This window comes from Somniosus microcephalus, chromosome 6 (assembly GCF_052327205.1).
Source record: "Somniosus microcephalus isolate GS21.2 chromosome 6, FLI_Smic_1.0, whole genome shotgun sequence".
Classification (NCBI taxonomy): domain Eukaryota; kingdom Metazoa; phylum Chordata; class Chondrichthyes; order Squaliformes; family Somniosidae; genus Somniosus; species Somniosus microcephalus.
The window spans coordinates 10,592,275-10,608,976 of NC_140992.1; the positions used below are offsets into that span (position 1 = coordinate 10,592,275).

Consider the following 16,702-nt stretch of genomic DNA (forward strand, 5'->3'; position numbering starts at 1 on the left):
CATCGAAGCCCCTCCCTCTGGTACAGTAACTCTCCCATCGAAGCCCATCCCTCTGGTACAGTAACTCTCCCATTGAAGCCCCTCCCTCTGGTACAGTAACTCTCCCATCGAAGCCCCTCCCTCTGGTACAGTAACTCTCCCATCGAAGCCCATCCCTCTGGTACAGTAACTCTCCCATCGAAGCCCCTCCCTCTGGTACAGTAACTCTCCCATCGAAGCCCATCCCTCTGGTACAGTAACTCCCCCATCGAAGCCCCTCCCTCTGGTACAGTAACTCTCCCATCGAAGCCCATCTCTCTGGTACAGTAACTCTCCCATCGAAGCCCCTCCCTCTGGTACAGTAACTCTCCCATCGAAGCCCATCCCTCTGGTACAGTAACTCTCCCATCGAAGCCCCTCCCTCTGGTACAGTAACTCCCCCATCGAAGCCCCTCCCTCTGGTACAGTAACTCTCCCATCGAAGCCCATCCCTCTGGTACAGTAACTCACCCATCGAAGCCCCTCCCTCTGGTACAGTAACTCTCCCATCGAAGCCCCTCCCTCTGGTACAGTAACTCTCCCATCGAAGCCCCTCCCTCTGGTACAGTAACTCCCCCATCGAAGCCCCTCCCTCTGGTACAGTAACTCTCCCATCGAAGCCCCTCCCTCTGGTACAGTAACTCTCCCATCGAAGCCCATCCCTCTGGTACAGTAACTCTCCCATCGAAGCCCCTCCCTCTGGTACAGTAACTCTCCCATCGAAGCCCCTCCCTCTGGTACAGTAACTCTCCCATCGAAGCCCCTCCCTCTGGTACAGTAACTCTCCCATCGAAGCCCATCCCTCTGGTACAGTAACTCTCCCATCGAAGCCCCTCCCTCTGGTACAGTAACTCTCCCATCGAAGCCCCTCCCTCTGGTACAGTAACTCTCCCATCGAAGCCCCTCCCTCTGGTACAGTAACTCCCCCATCGAAGCCCCTCCCTCTGGTACAGTAACTCTCCCATCGAAGCCCCTCCCTCTGGTACAGTAACTCTCCCATCGAAGCCCATCCCTCTGGTACAGTAACTCTCCATCGAAGTCCCTCCCTCTGGTACAGTAACTCCCCCATCGAAGCCCCTCCCTCTGGTACAGTAACTCTCCCATCGAAGCCCCTCCCTCTGGTACAGTAACTCTCCCATCGAAGCCCATCCCTCTGGTACAGTAACTCCCCCATCGAAGCCCCTCCCTCTGGTACAGTAACTCTCCCATCGAAGCCCCTCCCTCTGGTACAGTAACTCCCCCATTGAAGCCCCTCCCTCTGGTACAGTAACTCTCCCATCGAAGCCCATTCCTCTGGTACAGTAACTCTCCCATCGAAGCCCCTCCCTCTGGTACAGTAACTCTCCCATCGAAGCCCCTCCCTCTGGTACAGTAACTCTCCCATCGAAGCCCCTCCCTCTGGTACAGTAACTCTCCCATCGAAGCCCCTCCCTCTGGTACAGTAACTCTCCCATCGAAGCCCCTCCCTCTGGTACAGTAACTCTCCCATCGAAGCCCATCCCTCTGGTACAGTAACTCCCCCATCGAAGCCCATCCCTCTGGTACAGTAACTCTCCCATCGAAGCCCATCCCTCTGGTACAGTAACTCCCCCATCGAAGCCCCTCCCTCTGGTACAGTAACTCCCCCATCGAAGCCCCTCCCTCTGGTACAGTAACTCCCCCATCGAAGCCCATCCCTCTGGTACAGTAACTCTCCCATCGAAGCCCATCCCTCTGGTACAGTAACTCCCCCATCGAAGCCCCTCCCTCTGGTACAGTAACTCCCCCATCGAAGCCCCTCCCTCTGGTACAGTAACTCTCCCATCGAAGCCCATCCCTCTGGTACAGTGACTCTCCCATCGAAGCCCCTCCCTCTGGTACAGTAACTCTCCCATCGAAGCCCCTCCCTCTGGTACAGTAACTCTCCATCGAAGCCCCTCCCTCTGGTACAGTAACTCTCCCATCGAAGCCCCTTCCTCTGGTACAGTAACTCTCCCATCGAAGCCCCTCCCTCTGGTACAGTAACTCTCCCATCGAAGCCCCTCCCTCTGGTACAGTAACTCTCCCATCGAAGCCCATCCCTCTGGTACAGTAACTCTCCCATCGAAGCCCCTTCCTCTGGTACAGTAACTCTCCCATCGAAGCCCATCCCTCTGATACAGTAACTCTCCCATCGAAGCTCCTCCCTCTGGTACAGTAACTCTCCATCGAAGCCCCTCCCTCTGGTACAGTAACTCTCCCATCGAAGCTCCTCCCTCTGGTACAGTAACTCTCCATCGAAGCCCCTCCCTCTGGTACAGTAACTCTCCCATCGAAGCCCCTCCCTCTGGTACAGTAACTCTCCATCGAAGCCCATCCCTCTGGTACAGTAACTCTCCCATCGAAGCCCCTCCCTCTGGTACAGTAACTCTCCATCGAAGCCCCTCCCTCTGGTACAGTAACTCTCCCATCGAAGCCCCTCCCTCTGGTACAGTAACTCTCCCATCGAAGCCCCTTCCTCTGGTACAGTAACTCTCCCATCGAAGCCCATCCCTCTGGTACAGTAACTCTCCCATCGAAGCTCCTCCCTCTGGTACAGTAACTCTCCATCGAAGCCCCTCCCTCTGGTACAGTAACTCTCCCATCGAAGCCCCTCCCTCTGGTACAGTAACTCTCCCATCGAAGCCCATCCCTCTGGTACAGTAACTCTCCCATCGAAGCCCCTTCCTCTGGTACAGTAACTCTCCCATCGAAGCCCATCCCTCTGGTACAGTAACTCTCCCATCGAAGCCCCTTCCTCTGGTACAGTAACTCCCCCATCGAAGCCCCTCCCTCTGGTACAGTAACTCTCCCATCGAAGCCCCTCCCTCTGGTACAGTAACTCTCCCATCGAAGCTCCTCCCTCTGGTACAGTAACTCTCCATCGAAGCCCATCCCTCTGGTACAGTAACTCTCCCATCGAAGCCCCTCCCTCTGGTACAGTAACTCTCCCATCGAAGCTCCTCCCTCTGGTACAGTAACTCTCCATCGAAGCCCATCCCTCTGGTACAGTAACTCTCCCATCGAAGCCCCTCCCTCTGGTACAGTAACTCCCCCATCGAAGCCCATCCCACTGGTACAGTAACTCTCCCATCGAAGCCCCTCCCTCTGGTACAGTAACTCTCCCATCGAAGCCCATCCCTCTGGTACAGTAACTCTCCCATCGAAGCCCCTCCCTCTGGTACAGTAACTCTCCCATCGAAGCCCATCCCTCTGGTACAGTAACTCTCCCATCGAAGCCCATCCCTCTGGTACAGTAACTCTCCCATCGAAGCCCATCCCTCTGGTACAGTAACTCTCCCATCGAAGCCCCTCCCTCTGATACAGTAACTCTCCCATCGAAGCCCATCCCTCTGGTACAGTAACTCTCCCATCGAAGCCCATCCCTCTGGTACAGTAACTCTCCCATCGAAGCCCATCCCTCTGGTACAGTAACTCTCCCATCGAAGCCCCTCCCTCTGGTACAGTAACTCCCCCATCGAAGCCCCTCCCTCTGGTACAGTAACTCTCCCATCGAAGCCCATCACTCTGGTACAGTAACTCTCCCATCGAAGCCCATCCCTCTGGTACAGTAACTCTCCCATCGAAGCACCTCCCTCTGGTACAGTAACTCCCCCATCGAAGCCCATCCCTCTGGTACAGTAACTCTCCCATCGAAGCCCCTCCCTCTGGTACAGTAACTCCCCCATCGAAGCCCATCCCACTGGTACAGTAACTCTCCAATCGAAGCCCCTCCCTCTGGTGCAGTAACTCTCCCATCGAAGCCCCTCCCTCTGGTACAGTAACTCCCCCATCGAAGGCCATCCCACTGGTACAGTAACTCTCCAATCGAAGCCCCTCCCTCTGGTACAGTAACTCTCCCATCGAAGCCCATCCCACTGGTACAGTAACTCTCCAATCGAAGCCCCTCCCTCTGGTGCAGTAACTCTCCCATCGAAGCCCCTCCCTCTGGTGCAGTAACTCTCCCATCGAAGCCCCTCCCTCTGGTGCAGTAACTCTCCCATCGAAGCCCATCCCTCTGGTACAGTAACTCTCCCATTGAAGCCCCTCCCTCTGGTACAGTAACTCTCCCATCGAAGCCCCTCCCTCTGGTACAGTAACTCTCCCATCGAAGCCCATCCCTCTGGTACAGTAACTCTCCCATCGAAGCCCCTCCCTCTGGTACAGTAACTCTCCCATCGAAGCCCCTCCCTCTGGTACAGTAACTCTCCCATCGAAGTCCATCCCTCTGGTACAGTAACTCCCCCATCGAAGTCCCTCCCTCTGGTACAGTAACTCTCCCATCGAAGCTCATCCCTCTGGTACAGTAACTCTCCCATCGAAGCCCATCCCTCTGGTACATTAACTCTCCATCGAAGCCCCTCCCTCTGGTACAGTAACTCTCCATCGAAGCCCCTCCCTCTGATACATTAACTCTCCATCGAAGCCCCTCCCTCTGGTACATTAACTCTCCCATCGAAGCCCCTCCCTCTGGTACATTAACTCTCCCATCGAAGCCCATCCCTCTGATACAGTAACTCTCCATCGAAGCCCCTCCCTCTGGTACAGTAACTCTCCCATCGAAGTCCATCCCTCTGATACAGTAACTCTCCATCGAAGCCCCTCCCTCTGGTACAGTAACTCTCCCATCGAAGCCCCTCCATCTGGTACAGTAACTCCCCCCATCGAAGCCCCTCCCTCTGGTACAGTAACTCTCCCATCGAAGCCCATCCCTCTGGTACAGTAACTCCCCCATCGAAGCCCCTCCCTCTGGTGCAGTAACTCCCCCATCGAAGCCCCTCCCTCTGGTACAGTAACTCTCCCATCGAAGCCCCTCCCTCTGGTACAGTAACTCCCCCATCGAAGCCCCTCCCTCTGGTACAGTAACTCTCCCATCGAAGCCCCTCCCTCTGGTACAGTAACTCTCCCATTGAAACCCATCCCTCTGGGACAGTAACTCTCCCATCGAAGCCCATCCCTCTGGTACAGTAACTCCCCCATCGAAGCCCCTCCCTCTGGTACATTAACTCTCCCATCGAAGCCCCTCCCTGTGGTACAGTAACTCCCCCATCGAAGCCCCTCCCTCTGGGACATTAACTCTCCCATCGAAGCCCCTCCCTCTGGTACAGTAACTCTCCCATCGAAGCCCATCCCTCTGGTACAGTAACTCCCCCATCGAAGCCCCTCCCTCTGGTACATTAACTCTCCCATCGAAGCCCCTCCCTGTGGTACAGTAACTCCCCCATCGAAGCCCCTCCCTCTGGGACATTAACTCCCCCATCGAAGCCCCTCCCTCTGGTACAGTAACTCTCCCATCGAAGCCCTTCCCTCTCATGTTTTGGAGATAAAGAGGATGTTTCCCGATTCGAATCTCTCACTGGCTTTATTTGAGCACTCCAGGAATGATTCTTGTGTAAATGCCAGGTTTTGGTAATTAAATAGGGAATGGGGTTGGACTGATGTATAATTTACGGAATCACACTGAGATTCCCGCATTGCGCAGTGCCCTATTATCAGGCAAGGTGTGGCTAGTAGGCTTGTTTGTAAAGGCTTGCTGTGCACGCTTATGGTCGGTAACATTCTAAGTGGGTTTGAGTGTATTTACACGCTTGTGGTGGGGGTCCCTTTGTTACCGTGCAGTAACCAGGGAGAGGAGAATGAGCTTTGGCTCATTGATAGCATTCCTGCCTCTGCTCAGAAGGTTCTGGGTTCGAGCCCCACACCAGACAGACCCACTTAGTTCAGGTCTCTGAATAATGGGTTGCATCTGATGGGAGAGGAGAGGTGACCCCCTTATCGAGCCAGTTCACCCAGACAAACTAACGACATTCTGGGGTGTGGGGGTGTTGAGCATCACTGAGGTGTCCTTACAGGAGATGACAACCCACCCTGACCATGAAAAACTAGATTTTTCCCAGCTTCATTGTGCCTTGGAGACAGAACATTTCTCTTTGTTTTTATTCGTTCCTGGGATGTGGGCGTCACTGGCAAAGCCGGCATTTATTGCCCATCCCTAATTGCCCTTGAGAAGGTGGTGGTGAGCCGCCTTCTTGAACCGCTGCAGTCCGTGTGGTGAGGGTGCTCCCACAGTGCTGTTAGGGAGGGAGTTCCAGGATTTTGACCCAGCGACGATAAAGGATCGGCGATACTTTCAAACCAGGATTGTGTCACGTGGAGGGGAACTTGGAGCTGGTGGTGTTCCCATGTGCCTGCTGCCCTTGTCCTTCTAGGTGGAAGAGGTCACAGGTTTGGGAGGTGCTTTCGAAGAAGCCTTGGCGAGTTGCTGCAGTGCATCTTGTAGATGGTACACACTGCAGCCACGGTGCGCCAGTGCTGGAGGGAGTGAATGAAATAGATCCAAGGAGAGGACATATAAATTGGCCAGAAAAAGCAGTAAACCTGAGGATTGGGAGCAGTTTAGGATCCAACAAAGGAGGACAAAGGGATTAATTAAGAGGGGGAAAATAGAGTATGAGAGTAAGCTTTCAGGGAACATAAAAACTGACTGTAAAAGCTTTTATAGATATGTGAAGAGAAAAAGATTGATGAAGTCAAGCGTAGGTCCCTTGCAGTCAGAATCAGGGGAATTTATAATGGGGAACAAAGAAATGGCAGACCAATTAAATACATACTTTGGTTCTGTCTTCACAAAGGAGGACACAAATAACCTCCCAAAGATGTCAGGGAACATAGGGTCTAATGAAAGGGAGGAACTGATAGAAATCAGTGTTTGTAGGGAAATGGTGTTAGGGAAATTGATTGGCTTGAGGGCCGATAAATCCCCAGGGTCTGATAATCTACATCCTAGGGTACTTAAGGAAGTGGCCCTAGAAATAGTAGATGCATTGCTGGTCATCTTCCAAAATTTGATAGACTCTGGAACAGTACCCATGGATTGGCGGGTAGCTAATGTTACCCCACTGTTCAAGAAGGGTGGTCGAGAGAAAATGGGGAATTACAGACCGGTAAGCCTGACATCGGTAGTGGGGAAAATGTGAGAGTCCATTATAAAGGATGTAATAGCAGAGCACTTGGAAAAAAGTGACTGGATCGGACAAAGTCAACATGGATTTACAAAAGTTAAATTGTGCTTGACGAATCTACTGGAATTTTTTGAGGATGTAACTGGTAAAATAGATAAGGGAGAACCAGTGGATGTGGTGTATTTGGATTTTCAAAAGGCTTTCGATAAGGTCCCGCATAAGAGATTAGCATGTAAAATTAAGGCACATGGGATTGGGGGCAAGGTATTGACTTGGATAGAGAACTGGTTGGCAGACAGAAAGCAAAGAGTTGGAATAAATGGGTCTTTTTCCGAGTGGCAGGCACTGACGAGTGGGGTACCACAGGGATCGGTCCTTGGACCCCAGCTATTCACAATATATATTAATGATCTGGACGAGGGAACTAGATGTAATATCTCCAAGTTTGCAGACGACACAAAGCTGGGTAGGCGTGTGTGCTGTGAGGAGAATGTCAAGAAACTCTAGTATGATTTGGATAGGTTGGGTGATTGGGCAGAAGCATGGCAGATGCAATATAACGTGGATAAATGCGAGGTTATCCACTTTGGTGTCAAAAACAGGAAGGCAGATTATTATCTGAATGGCAATAGATTGGGAGAAGGGGAAGTGCAACAAGACCTGGGCGTCCTTGTGCACCAGTCACTGAAAGTAAGCATGCAGGTGCAGCAGGCGGTTAAGAAGGCAAATGGTATGTTGGCCTTCGTAGCGAGAGGCTTTGAGTACAGGAACAAGGATGTCTTACTACAGTTGCACGGGGCCTTGGTGAGACCACATCTTGAGTATTGTGTGCAGTTTTTGTCACCTTATCTGAGGAAGGATGTTCTTGCCATGGAAGGAGTGCAGCGAAGATTCACCAGGCTGATACCTGGGATGGCAGGAATGACGTATGGGGAGAGATTGGGTCGATTGGGCTTGTACTCGCTGGAGTTTAGAAGAATGAGAGGGGATCTCATTGAAACTTATAAAATTCTAACCGGACTAGACAGACTAGATGCAGGAAGGATGTTCCCGATGGCCGGGGAGTCCAGAACCAGGGGTCACAGTCTAAGGATAAGGGGTAAGCCATTTAGGACAGAGATGAGGAGGAATTTCTTCACCCAGAGAGTGGTGAACCTGTGGAATTCTCTACCACAGAAGGTAGTGGAGGCCAATTCATTAAATATATTCAAGAAGGAGTTGGATATATTTCTTAAGGCTAAAGGGATCAAGGGATATGGAGAGAAAGCAGGGACAGGCTACTGAATTTGGATGATCTCATTGTATGGCGGAGCAGGCTCGAGGGGCCGAACGGCCTACTCCTGCTCCTATCTTCTATGTTTCTATGTTTAAGGTGGTGGATGGGGTGCCAATCAAGCGGGCTGCTTTGTGCTGGATGGTGTCGAGCTTCTTGAGTGTTGTTGGAGCTGCACTCATCCAGGCAAGTGGAGAGTATTTCATCACACACCTTGTAGATGGTGGAAAGGCTTTGAGTGAGTCGGGAGGTGAGCCACTCGGGTGAGAGTGCCCAGTGTCTGTCCTGCTCTTGGGGCCACGGTGTTTGATATGAATGTTGTCTGAGTCAAGCTGTCATGGGCTGCTTCCTGACTGGAGGAGTTGTGACTGAAGTTCAACATGGCGGAAACACCAGCAAACATCCCCACCCCTGTCCCTATGTTGGAGGGAAGATCATTGATGAAGAGGCTGGAGATGATCAGGTTGTGGTAAACCACTTTTATCGTTACACTATAGTTATCACTGTTGTATTGTTATCACCGTTATCACTGTTGTATCACGATACGAGGTCGCCTCTTGTCGCGCTGTTATACCTGGGCTGACCACCTCCGACTCCGCCCATGGCTCCACCTACCTGCCCAGGTATAAAGGTAGTCGACTGGCTGGTATTCCTCCTTGTTGGACCCGATCACCCACGAGGGTGGGCTCTGTTATTTAGTCAATAAAAACCTTTAGTTACGTTCCTAACTCGTCGCTTTTTATTGGACGAATTGATAGGTATATCAATTTTATTGACTAAATTTTAAAGATGTCTACTACTGGCCAGCCAGAAGCCCTCCCAGAAGCACAGCCACAGCAGCTTTCAGACACCGGGCTACACCAGCCACACCAGCTGGCTTGGCTGCAAGCCCTCAAACCACCGTACCTGGATCTAAACCCACAGGCAGCAAACTCAGCCCTCAACTTCAAACACTGGCTGGACTGCTTCGAATCCTACCTGGAAGAATCCGGCGCCCCGCAGAGATCCAAACTAAGACTTCTGAACGCCCAAGCGAGCCCGAGAGTATACGCACTCATCCAGGATACGACTACATACGAGGCCGCTATCAACCTACTGAAACAGCAGTACCGCAGCCCGGTAAATTACATGTACACCAGGCACCTCCTAAGATCCCGCCCGCAACAGCCAGGAGAGTCTGTAGCTGAATTTTTACGGGCGCTAAGAGCACTCGGCAGGAACTGTGACTTTAAAGCGGTGATGGCTGTTGAAAATACGGAAGATAATATCCGCGATGCCTTTGTGAAAGGCCTACGGTCCGACTACTCACGGCAAAGACTGCTTGAAGCTAAAGACCTCGACCTGGACAAAGCTGAAGCCCTCGCTCTCTCCCTGGAGGTGGCCCATCAGGACCAGGAGGCGTTTTCCAGGTACTGCTCGCGACCCTGGGACTCGGGCCCGACCCCTACCGCAATACCCTTCGCAGCGCCGCCCCCGGGACCTACCTCAGCGTCGGCGTCCCGGACCCGACCGGGCTGGCCACCCCCGGTACCGGCTCCGACATCGGGCACCCGCGATCGGGCCGCCGGCTGCTTCTTTTGCGGCCAGGAGAAGCACCCGAGGTCGCGCTGCCCAGCCAGGAACTCTACCTGCGCAACCTGCAGGAAGAAAGGCCACTTCTCTAAGGCCTGCAGGAGCGGATCTTCAGAGGCCAGCAGTGCCTCATGCGAACTGTGGGGGCGGCCATCTTCTTTCACGGCAACTGAGGCCAGTATCCCCACACGTGAGTCATGGGGGCGGCCATCTTTGATCAAGGCAACCGACCCCAATAGTGCCTCATGTGAGTTATGGGGGCAGCCATCTTCTCCGCCATTTTGTCCTACCTCGTGGGAGACGCCATTTTACCCACCACGCCCGACTGCCACCGGGCCCCCGGACCCGACGACCGCCTCGCCCGCAGACGACAACGACTCGCTTACCTACACACTAGCCTCCGTCACTCTGGATCAAGCCCGCCCACACCACCTGTCCAAGTCGATGATGGACATCAAAGTAAACGGCCACGCCACGACCTGCCTGTTCGACAGCGGAAGCACGGAGAGCTTCATCCACCCAGACACGGTGAGCCACTACTCCCTCCCTGTCCTGCCAACGCGCAACCGAATCTCGATGGCATCGAGGTCCCACGCCACGGACATTAGCGGCTACTGTGCTGTGACCTTGTCGGTTAAGGGTACAGAGTATAAAAACTTTAAACTCCTCGTCCTCCCCCAGCTCTGCGCTGCCGTCCTACTAGGGCTGGACTTCCAATCCCACCTCCAAAGTGTAACCCTAGCATACGGTGGACCCCTCCCCCCACTCACAGTCGACAACCAGCGAAGGTTAAACCGCCCACCGCGTAACACCTGCAGCCTATCCACCCTCAAAGTGCCGCCACCTTCCCTGTTCGCTAACCTCACCCCCGACTGCAAACCCGTCGCTACCAAGAGCAGGCGGTACAGCGCTGGGGACAGAGCTTTCATTAGTTCTGAGGTGCAGCGTCTCCTGAAGGAGGGCATCATCGAGGGGAGCAACAGCCCCTGGCGTGCCCAGGTCGTGGTCGTTAAGACCGGCGATAAAAATCGCCTGGTCATCGACTACAGCCAGACCATAAACAGATACACCCAGCTGGACGCATACCCCCTTCCCCGCATATCTGACATGGTCAATCAGATTGCACAATACCGCGTATTCTCGACCATCGACCTTAAGTCGGCCTACCACCAACTCCCTATCCACCCCGAGGACCGCCAGTACACCGCCTTCGAGGCGAATGGGCGCCTATACCACTTCCTTAGGGTCCCCTTCGGTGTCACCAACGGGGTCTCGGTCTTCCAAAGGGAGATGGACCGGATGGTTGACCAGAACGGACTGCAGGCCACATTCCCCTACCTAGATAACGTCACCATCTGCGGCCGCGACCGGCAGGACCACGACGTGAATCTGGAGAAATTCCTCCGTACAGCCCAACGGCTGAACCTCACCTACAATAAGGAGAAATGTGTGTTTAACACCTCGCGCCTTGCCATCCTTGGCTGTGTAGTAGAGAACGGACTCATCGGCCCCGACCCCGAAAGAATGCGCCCCCTCATGGAGCTACCCCTCCCCCACTGCCCTAAGGCACTTAAGAGAACCCTGGGGCTCTTCGCCTACTATGCCCAATGGGTGCCCAATTATGCGGACAAAGCCAGACCCCTCATGAAGTCCACATCCTTCCCCCTTACGGAGGAAGCGTGCGCAGCCTTCTCCCTCATTAAGGGAGACATTGCCAAGGCCACTATGCACGCAGTGGATGAGTCCATCCCCTTCCAAGTCGAGAGCGATGCATCCGACTTCGCCCTAGCCGCCACCCTTAACCAGGAGGGGAGACCGGTGGCCTTCTTCTCAAGGACCCTACAGGGCCCTGAGATCCGACACTCGTCGGTCGAGAAGGAGGCCCAGGCGATTGTGGAGGCGGTACGACGCTGGAGGTACTACCTGGCAGGCAAACGATTTACCCTCCTTACCGACCAACGTTCGGTCGCTTTTATGTTTAATAACAAGCTGAGGGGCAAAATCAAGAATGACAAGATCTTGAGGTGGAGAATCGAGCTCTCCACCTACGATTATGATATCTTGTACCGGCCAGGTAAGCTGAACGAACCCCCCGATGCTCTGTCACGAATTACATGCGCCAGCGCGCAAAGTGATAGACTTCAGACCCTCCACAACGACCTCTGCCACCCCGGGGTCACCAGACTTTACCACTTCATTAAGGCCCGCAACCTGCCCTACTCCATCGAGGAGGTCAGGACCATAACCAGGAACTGCCAGACCTGTGCCGAGTGCAAACCGCACTTCTTTAGGCCGGACAGAGCAAGCCTGATCAAGGCCACCCGCCCCTTCGAGCGCCTGAGCATCGACTTTAAGGGGCCCCTCCCGTCCTCTGACCGTAATGTGTACTTCCTCAACATTGTTGATGAGTACTCCCGTTTCCCCTTTGCCTTCCCCTGCCCAGACATGACCAGTACCACGGTCATTAAATGCCTGAACGACCTCTTCGCCTTGTTCGGGTTCCCAAACTATATACATAGTGACCGGGGCTCCTCTTTCATGAGCGAGGAACTCCGTCAGTTCCTACTAGCGAGAGGTATTGCAGCAAGTAGGACCACCAGCTACAACCCCCGAGGGAACGGCCAGGTGGAAAGAGAGAACGCGACGGTATGGAAGGCCGTCCTCTTAGCCTTAAAGTCTAAGGGCCTCCCAACCTCCCGCTGGCAGGAAGTCCTCCCGACAGCGCTGCACTCCATCCGGTCACTACTTTGCACTGCCGTTAACGCCACCCCCCATGAACGAATGTTTGTTTTCCCCAGGAAGTCGACTACGGGAACCACTCTACCAACCTGGCTGACCTCTCCGGGGCCCGTCTTGCTGCGAAAGCACGTGAGGGCCCATAAAACAGACCCCCTGGTCGAGAGGGTGAACCTCCTGCACGCCAACCCCCAGTACGCCTACGTGGCTTACCCAGACGGGCGGGAGGACACTGTCTCCTTACGAGACCTCGCACCCTCGGGCACTCCGGAGACACCACCTTTACCCCCCCCCACCACCCCCCCAATTCCAGCCCAGGTAGACGGCATGCCGGAACCCCACGAGCCTTCGCCAACCACGCAGACACCAGCACTAACACCGGATAATGCAGCACCGCCGCTGCGACGATCGGAGAGGCTTACGAGGCCTCCGGACAGACTGACATACCAGAACTGGTAGTACACTTCACCCCGCCGGACTCAAATCTAAACAAGGGGTGAATGTGGTAAACCACTTTTATCGTTACACTATAGTTATCACTGTTGTATTGTTATCACCGTTATCACTGTTGTATCACGATACGAGGTCGCCTCTTGTCGCGCTGTTATACCTGGGCTGACCACCTCCGACTCCGCCCATGGCTCCACCTACCTGCCCAGGTATAAAGGTAGTCGACTGGCTGGTATTCCTCCTTGTTGGACCCGATCACCCACGAGGGTGGGCTCTGTTATTTAGTCAATAAAAACCTTTAGTTACGTTCCTAACTCGTCGCTTTTTATTGGACGAATTGATAGGTATATCACAGGTCAAAGACTTCTCTGCGTGATCTCCGTCAACAATCGTCCTTTGTGTCCGGCCGTTGGAAGATTTTCCCGGTGACCCTACTGACTTCAGTTTTGTGAGCGCTCTCTGGTCTAATATTTGGCCGAATGCTGCCTTGATTTTGAAACAGTTACTCTCGCTTCTCACCTTGTGTAAAGCTCCATCCAGACGACTCCATCCAGCACTCCAAGCTCGGGAACAGCCAGGGTTATACAGGAATCCCGCCCCAACCGCGGCTTTGCCATACGCGGATTTCACGTATACACGGTTTCCACTCTGCGACGATATTCGCCAACCGCGGCAGTGAAATTCGCGTATCCGCGGTTTTTAATTTAGGAATAAGGTAAATAACATGATTTTTATGCTTTTTATATTTTTATATTCTTTTTTATTGTGTTATTTGAACATTTATAGTGAATTTGCCAACTGCGGTTTTACACAGGGGTTTTCAGGGATGTATCCCCTGCGGTTGGGGAGGGATTCCTGTATATAGAGTAAAGCCCCGTCTACACTTCCCTGACAAACACTTGTAGAACATGAACAGCAAGGGTTAAGTGTTCAGAAATCTCCCTCTATGTTATCTCATCAAGCACGCTGTATAGCCTGAGTTACACACTTGCCTCTGAGTCAGAAAGTCGTGGGTTTGAGTCCTACTCCAGAGACTTGAGCACACAACCTTATCTGAGGAAGGATGTTCTTGCCATGGAAGGAGTTCAGCGAAGATTCACCAGGCTGATACCTGGGATGGCAGGAATGATGTATGAGGAGAGATTGGGTCGATTGGGCTTGTACTTGCTGGAGTTTAGAAGAATGAGAGGAGATCTCATTGAAACTTATAAAATTCTAACAGGACTGGACAGACTAGATGCAGGAAGGATGTTCCCGATGGTCGGGGGAGTCCGGAACCAGGGGTCACAGTCTAAGGATAAGGGGTAAGCCATTTAGGACAGAGATGAGGAGGAATTTCTTCACCCAGAGAGTGGTGAACCTGCGGAATTCTCTACCACAGAAGGCAGTTGAGGCCAATTCATTAAATATATTCAAGAAGGAGTTGGATATATTTCTGAAGGCTAAAGGGATCAAGGGGTATGGGGAGAAAGCAGGGACCGGGTACTGAATTTGGATGATCAGCCATGATCGCATTGAATGGCGGAGCAGGCTCGAGGGGCCGAATGGCCTACTCCTGCTCCTATCTTCTATGTTTCTATAACCCAGGCTGACTCTCCCAGTGCAGTACAAGGGGAGTGCTACGCTTAGGGCACCGCCTGCCCTCTCAAGTGGACGTAAAAGATTCCACGGCACAATTCGTCGAAGAACGTCCCAATTTATCCCTGAACCGACATCACCAAAACACACTATGAGGTCACTATCACATTGCCGTTTGTGGGAGCTTACTGTGTGCAAATTGGCTGCCGCGTTTCCTATATTACAAACCGTGACTACACTTCAAAAAGTACTTCATTGGCTGTGAAGCGCTTTGGGGCGCCCTGAGGTGGTGAAAGAGGCTGGAGAAATGCAAGTTCTTTTCCCTTCAGCCAGTGGAGCCCGGGTTCCACACTCCGAGCACCCAGACTGTCAGTACGTTATATATTTAACATTTACAGCAAGCAGCTACCTTTTACGAAATCTGTTACCTGGTCAATTCCTCGGGGTAAGATATTCCCATCTTCTTTTCCAGTGTCAGTATCCTGTGTGTCCCTGTCTTGTCCAGGCCTCTGTGCGTGTGTGTGTGTGTGTGTGTGTGTGTGTGTGTGTGTGTGTGTGTGTGTGTGTGTGTGTGTGTGTGTGTGTGTGTGTGTGAGTGAGCTATGTTGGATTCTGTTAATGAGTTTTACATTACGTGTTGACAATCCAGGGTCATGATGCTAGAGAGCGCTGAACCCCAGGACTGCTACCATAATCAATCTCCAAGGCTACAGAGATTTTAACCTTTAGACTTTTGGCCATTTGAATGCAATTCTGTGCTTCGCGGAGAGGCTCTTTTTTTAAATGAAGACTTTAAAATTTACAAAAATAGTTCATTTTATAAATAAAAATCACAATTCTTTAAATATATTTCTTTTGACCACTCCATTCCCCCCGGACACCCCAGCCACCACACCCCCACCCCCACCCACCATTCTGCCTGCTTTCCAGAGTGTCCGGTTGATTGAAAAGAACATCTGAAGGCTGGGAGTGTTTGATGGGACCGTGTAGAGGGAGCTTTACTCTGTATCTAACCCATGCTGTACCTGCCATGGGAGTGTTTGATGGGACAGTGTAGAGGGAGCTTTACTCTGTATCTAACCCGTGCTGTACCTGCCCTGGCAGTGTTTGATGGGACAGTGTGGAGGGGGCTTTACTCTGTATCTAACCCATGCTGTACCTTCCATGGGAGTGTTTGATGGGACAGTGTAGAGGGTGCTTTACTCTGTATCTATCTTGTGCTGTACCTGCCCTGGGAGTATTTGATGTGACAGTGTAGAGGGAGCTTTACTCTGTATCTAACCCCGTGCTGTACCTGCCCCGGGAGTGTTTGATGGGGACAGTGTAGAGGGAGCTTTACTCTGTATCTGACCCGTGCTGTACCTGCCCTGGGAGTGTTTGATGGGACAGTGTAGAGGGAGCTTTACTCTGTATCTAACCCATGCTGTACCTGCCCTGGGAGAGTTTGAAGGGACAGTGTAGAGGGAGCTTTACTCTGTATCTAACCCATGCTGTACCTGCCCTGGGAGTGTTTGATGGGGCAGTGTAGAGGGAGCTTTACTCTGTATCTAACCCGTGCTGTACCTGCCCTGGGAGTGTTTGAAGGGACAGTGTAGAGGGAGCTTTACTCTGTATCTAACCCGTGCTGTACCTGCCCTGGGAGTGTTTGATGGGACAGTGTAGAGGGAGCTTTACTCTGTATCTAACACGTGCTGTACCTGCCCTGGGAGTGTTTGATGGGACAGTGTAGAGGGAGCTTTACTCTGTATCTAACCCGTGCTGTACCTGCCCTGGGAGTGTTTGATGGGGACAGTGTAGAGGGAGCTTTACTCTGTATCTACCCTGTGCTGTACCTGCCCTGGGAGTGTTTGATGGGACAGTGTAGAGGGAGCTTTACTCTGTATCTAACCCGTTCTGTACCTGCCCTGGGAGTGTTTGATGGGACAGTGTAGAGGAAGCTTTACTCTGTATCTAACCCGTGCTGTACCTGCCCTGGGAGTGTTTGATGGGGCAGTGTAGAGGGAGCTTTACTCTGTATCTAACACGTGCTGTACCTGCCCTGGGGGTGTTTGATGGGACAGTGCAGAGGGAGCTTTACCCTGTATGTACCCTGTGCTGTACCTGCCCTGGGAGTGTG

The 16,702-nt window shown here is 52.8% G+C and overlaps 1 protein-coding gene across 1 annotated transcript in view; it reads right to left on the bottom strand.

Annotated features, from left to right (window-relative positions):
* The window catches only part of LOC147115447 (organic solute transporter subunit alpha-like), a 57,501-nt gene extending 42,330 nt beyond the window's left edge, over nt 1-15,171 (bottom strand). Inside the window, exon 1 of the mRNA XM_085989710.1 lies at nt 15,015-15,171. Within this exon, the coding sequence (XP_085845836.1) occupies nt 15,015-15,046 (32 nt within the window). The 5' untranslated portion in view covers nt 15,047-15,171. The remainder of the gene's footprint in view (nt 1-15,014) is intronic.
* Nucleotides 15,172-16,702: the final 1,531 nt, after the last annotated feature.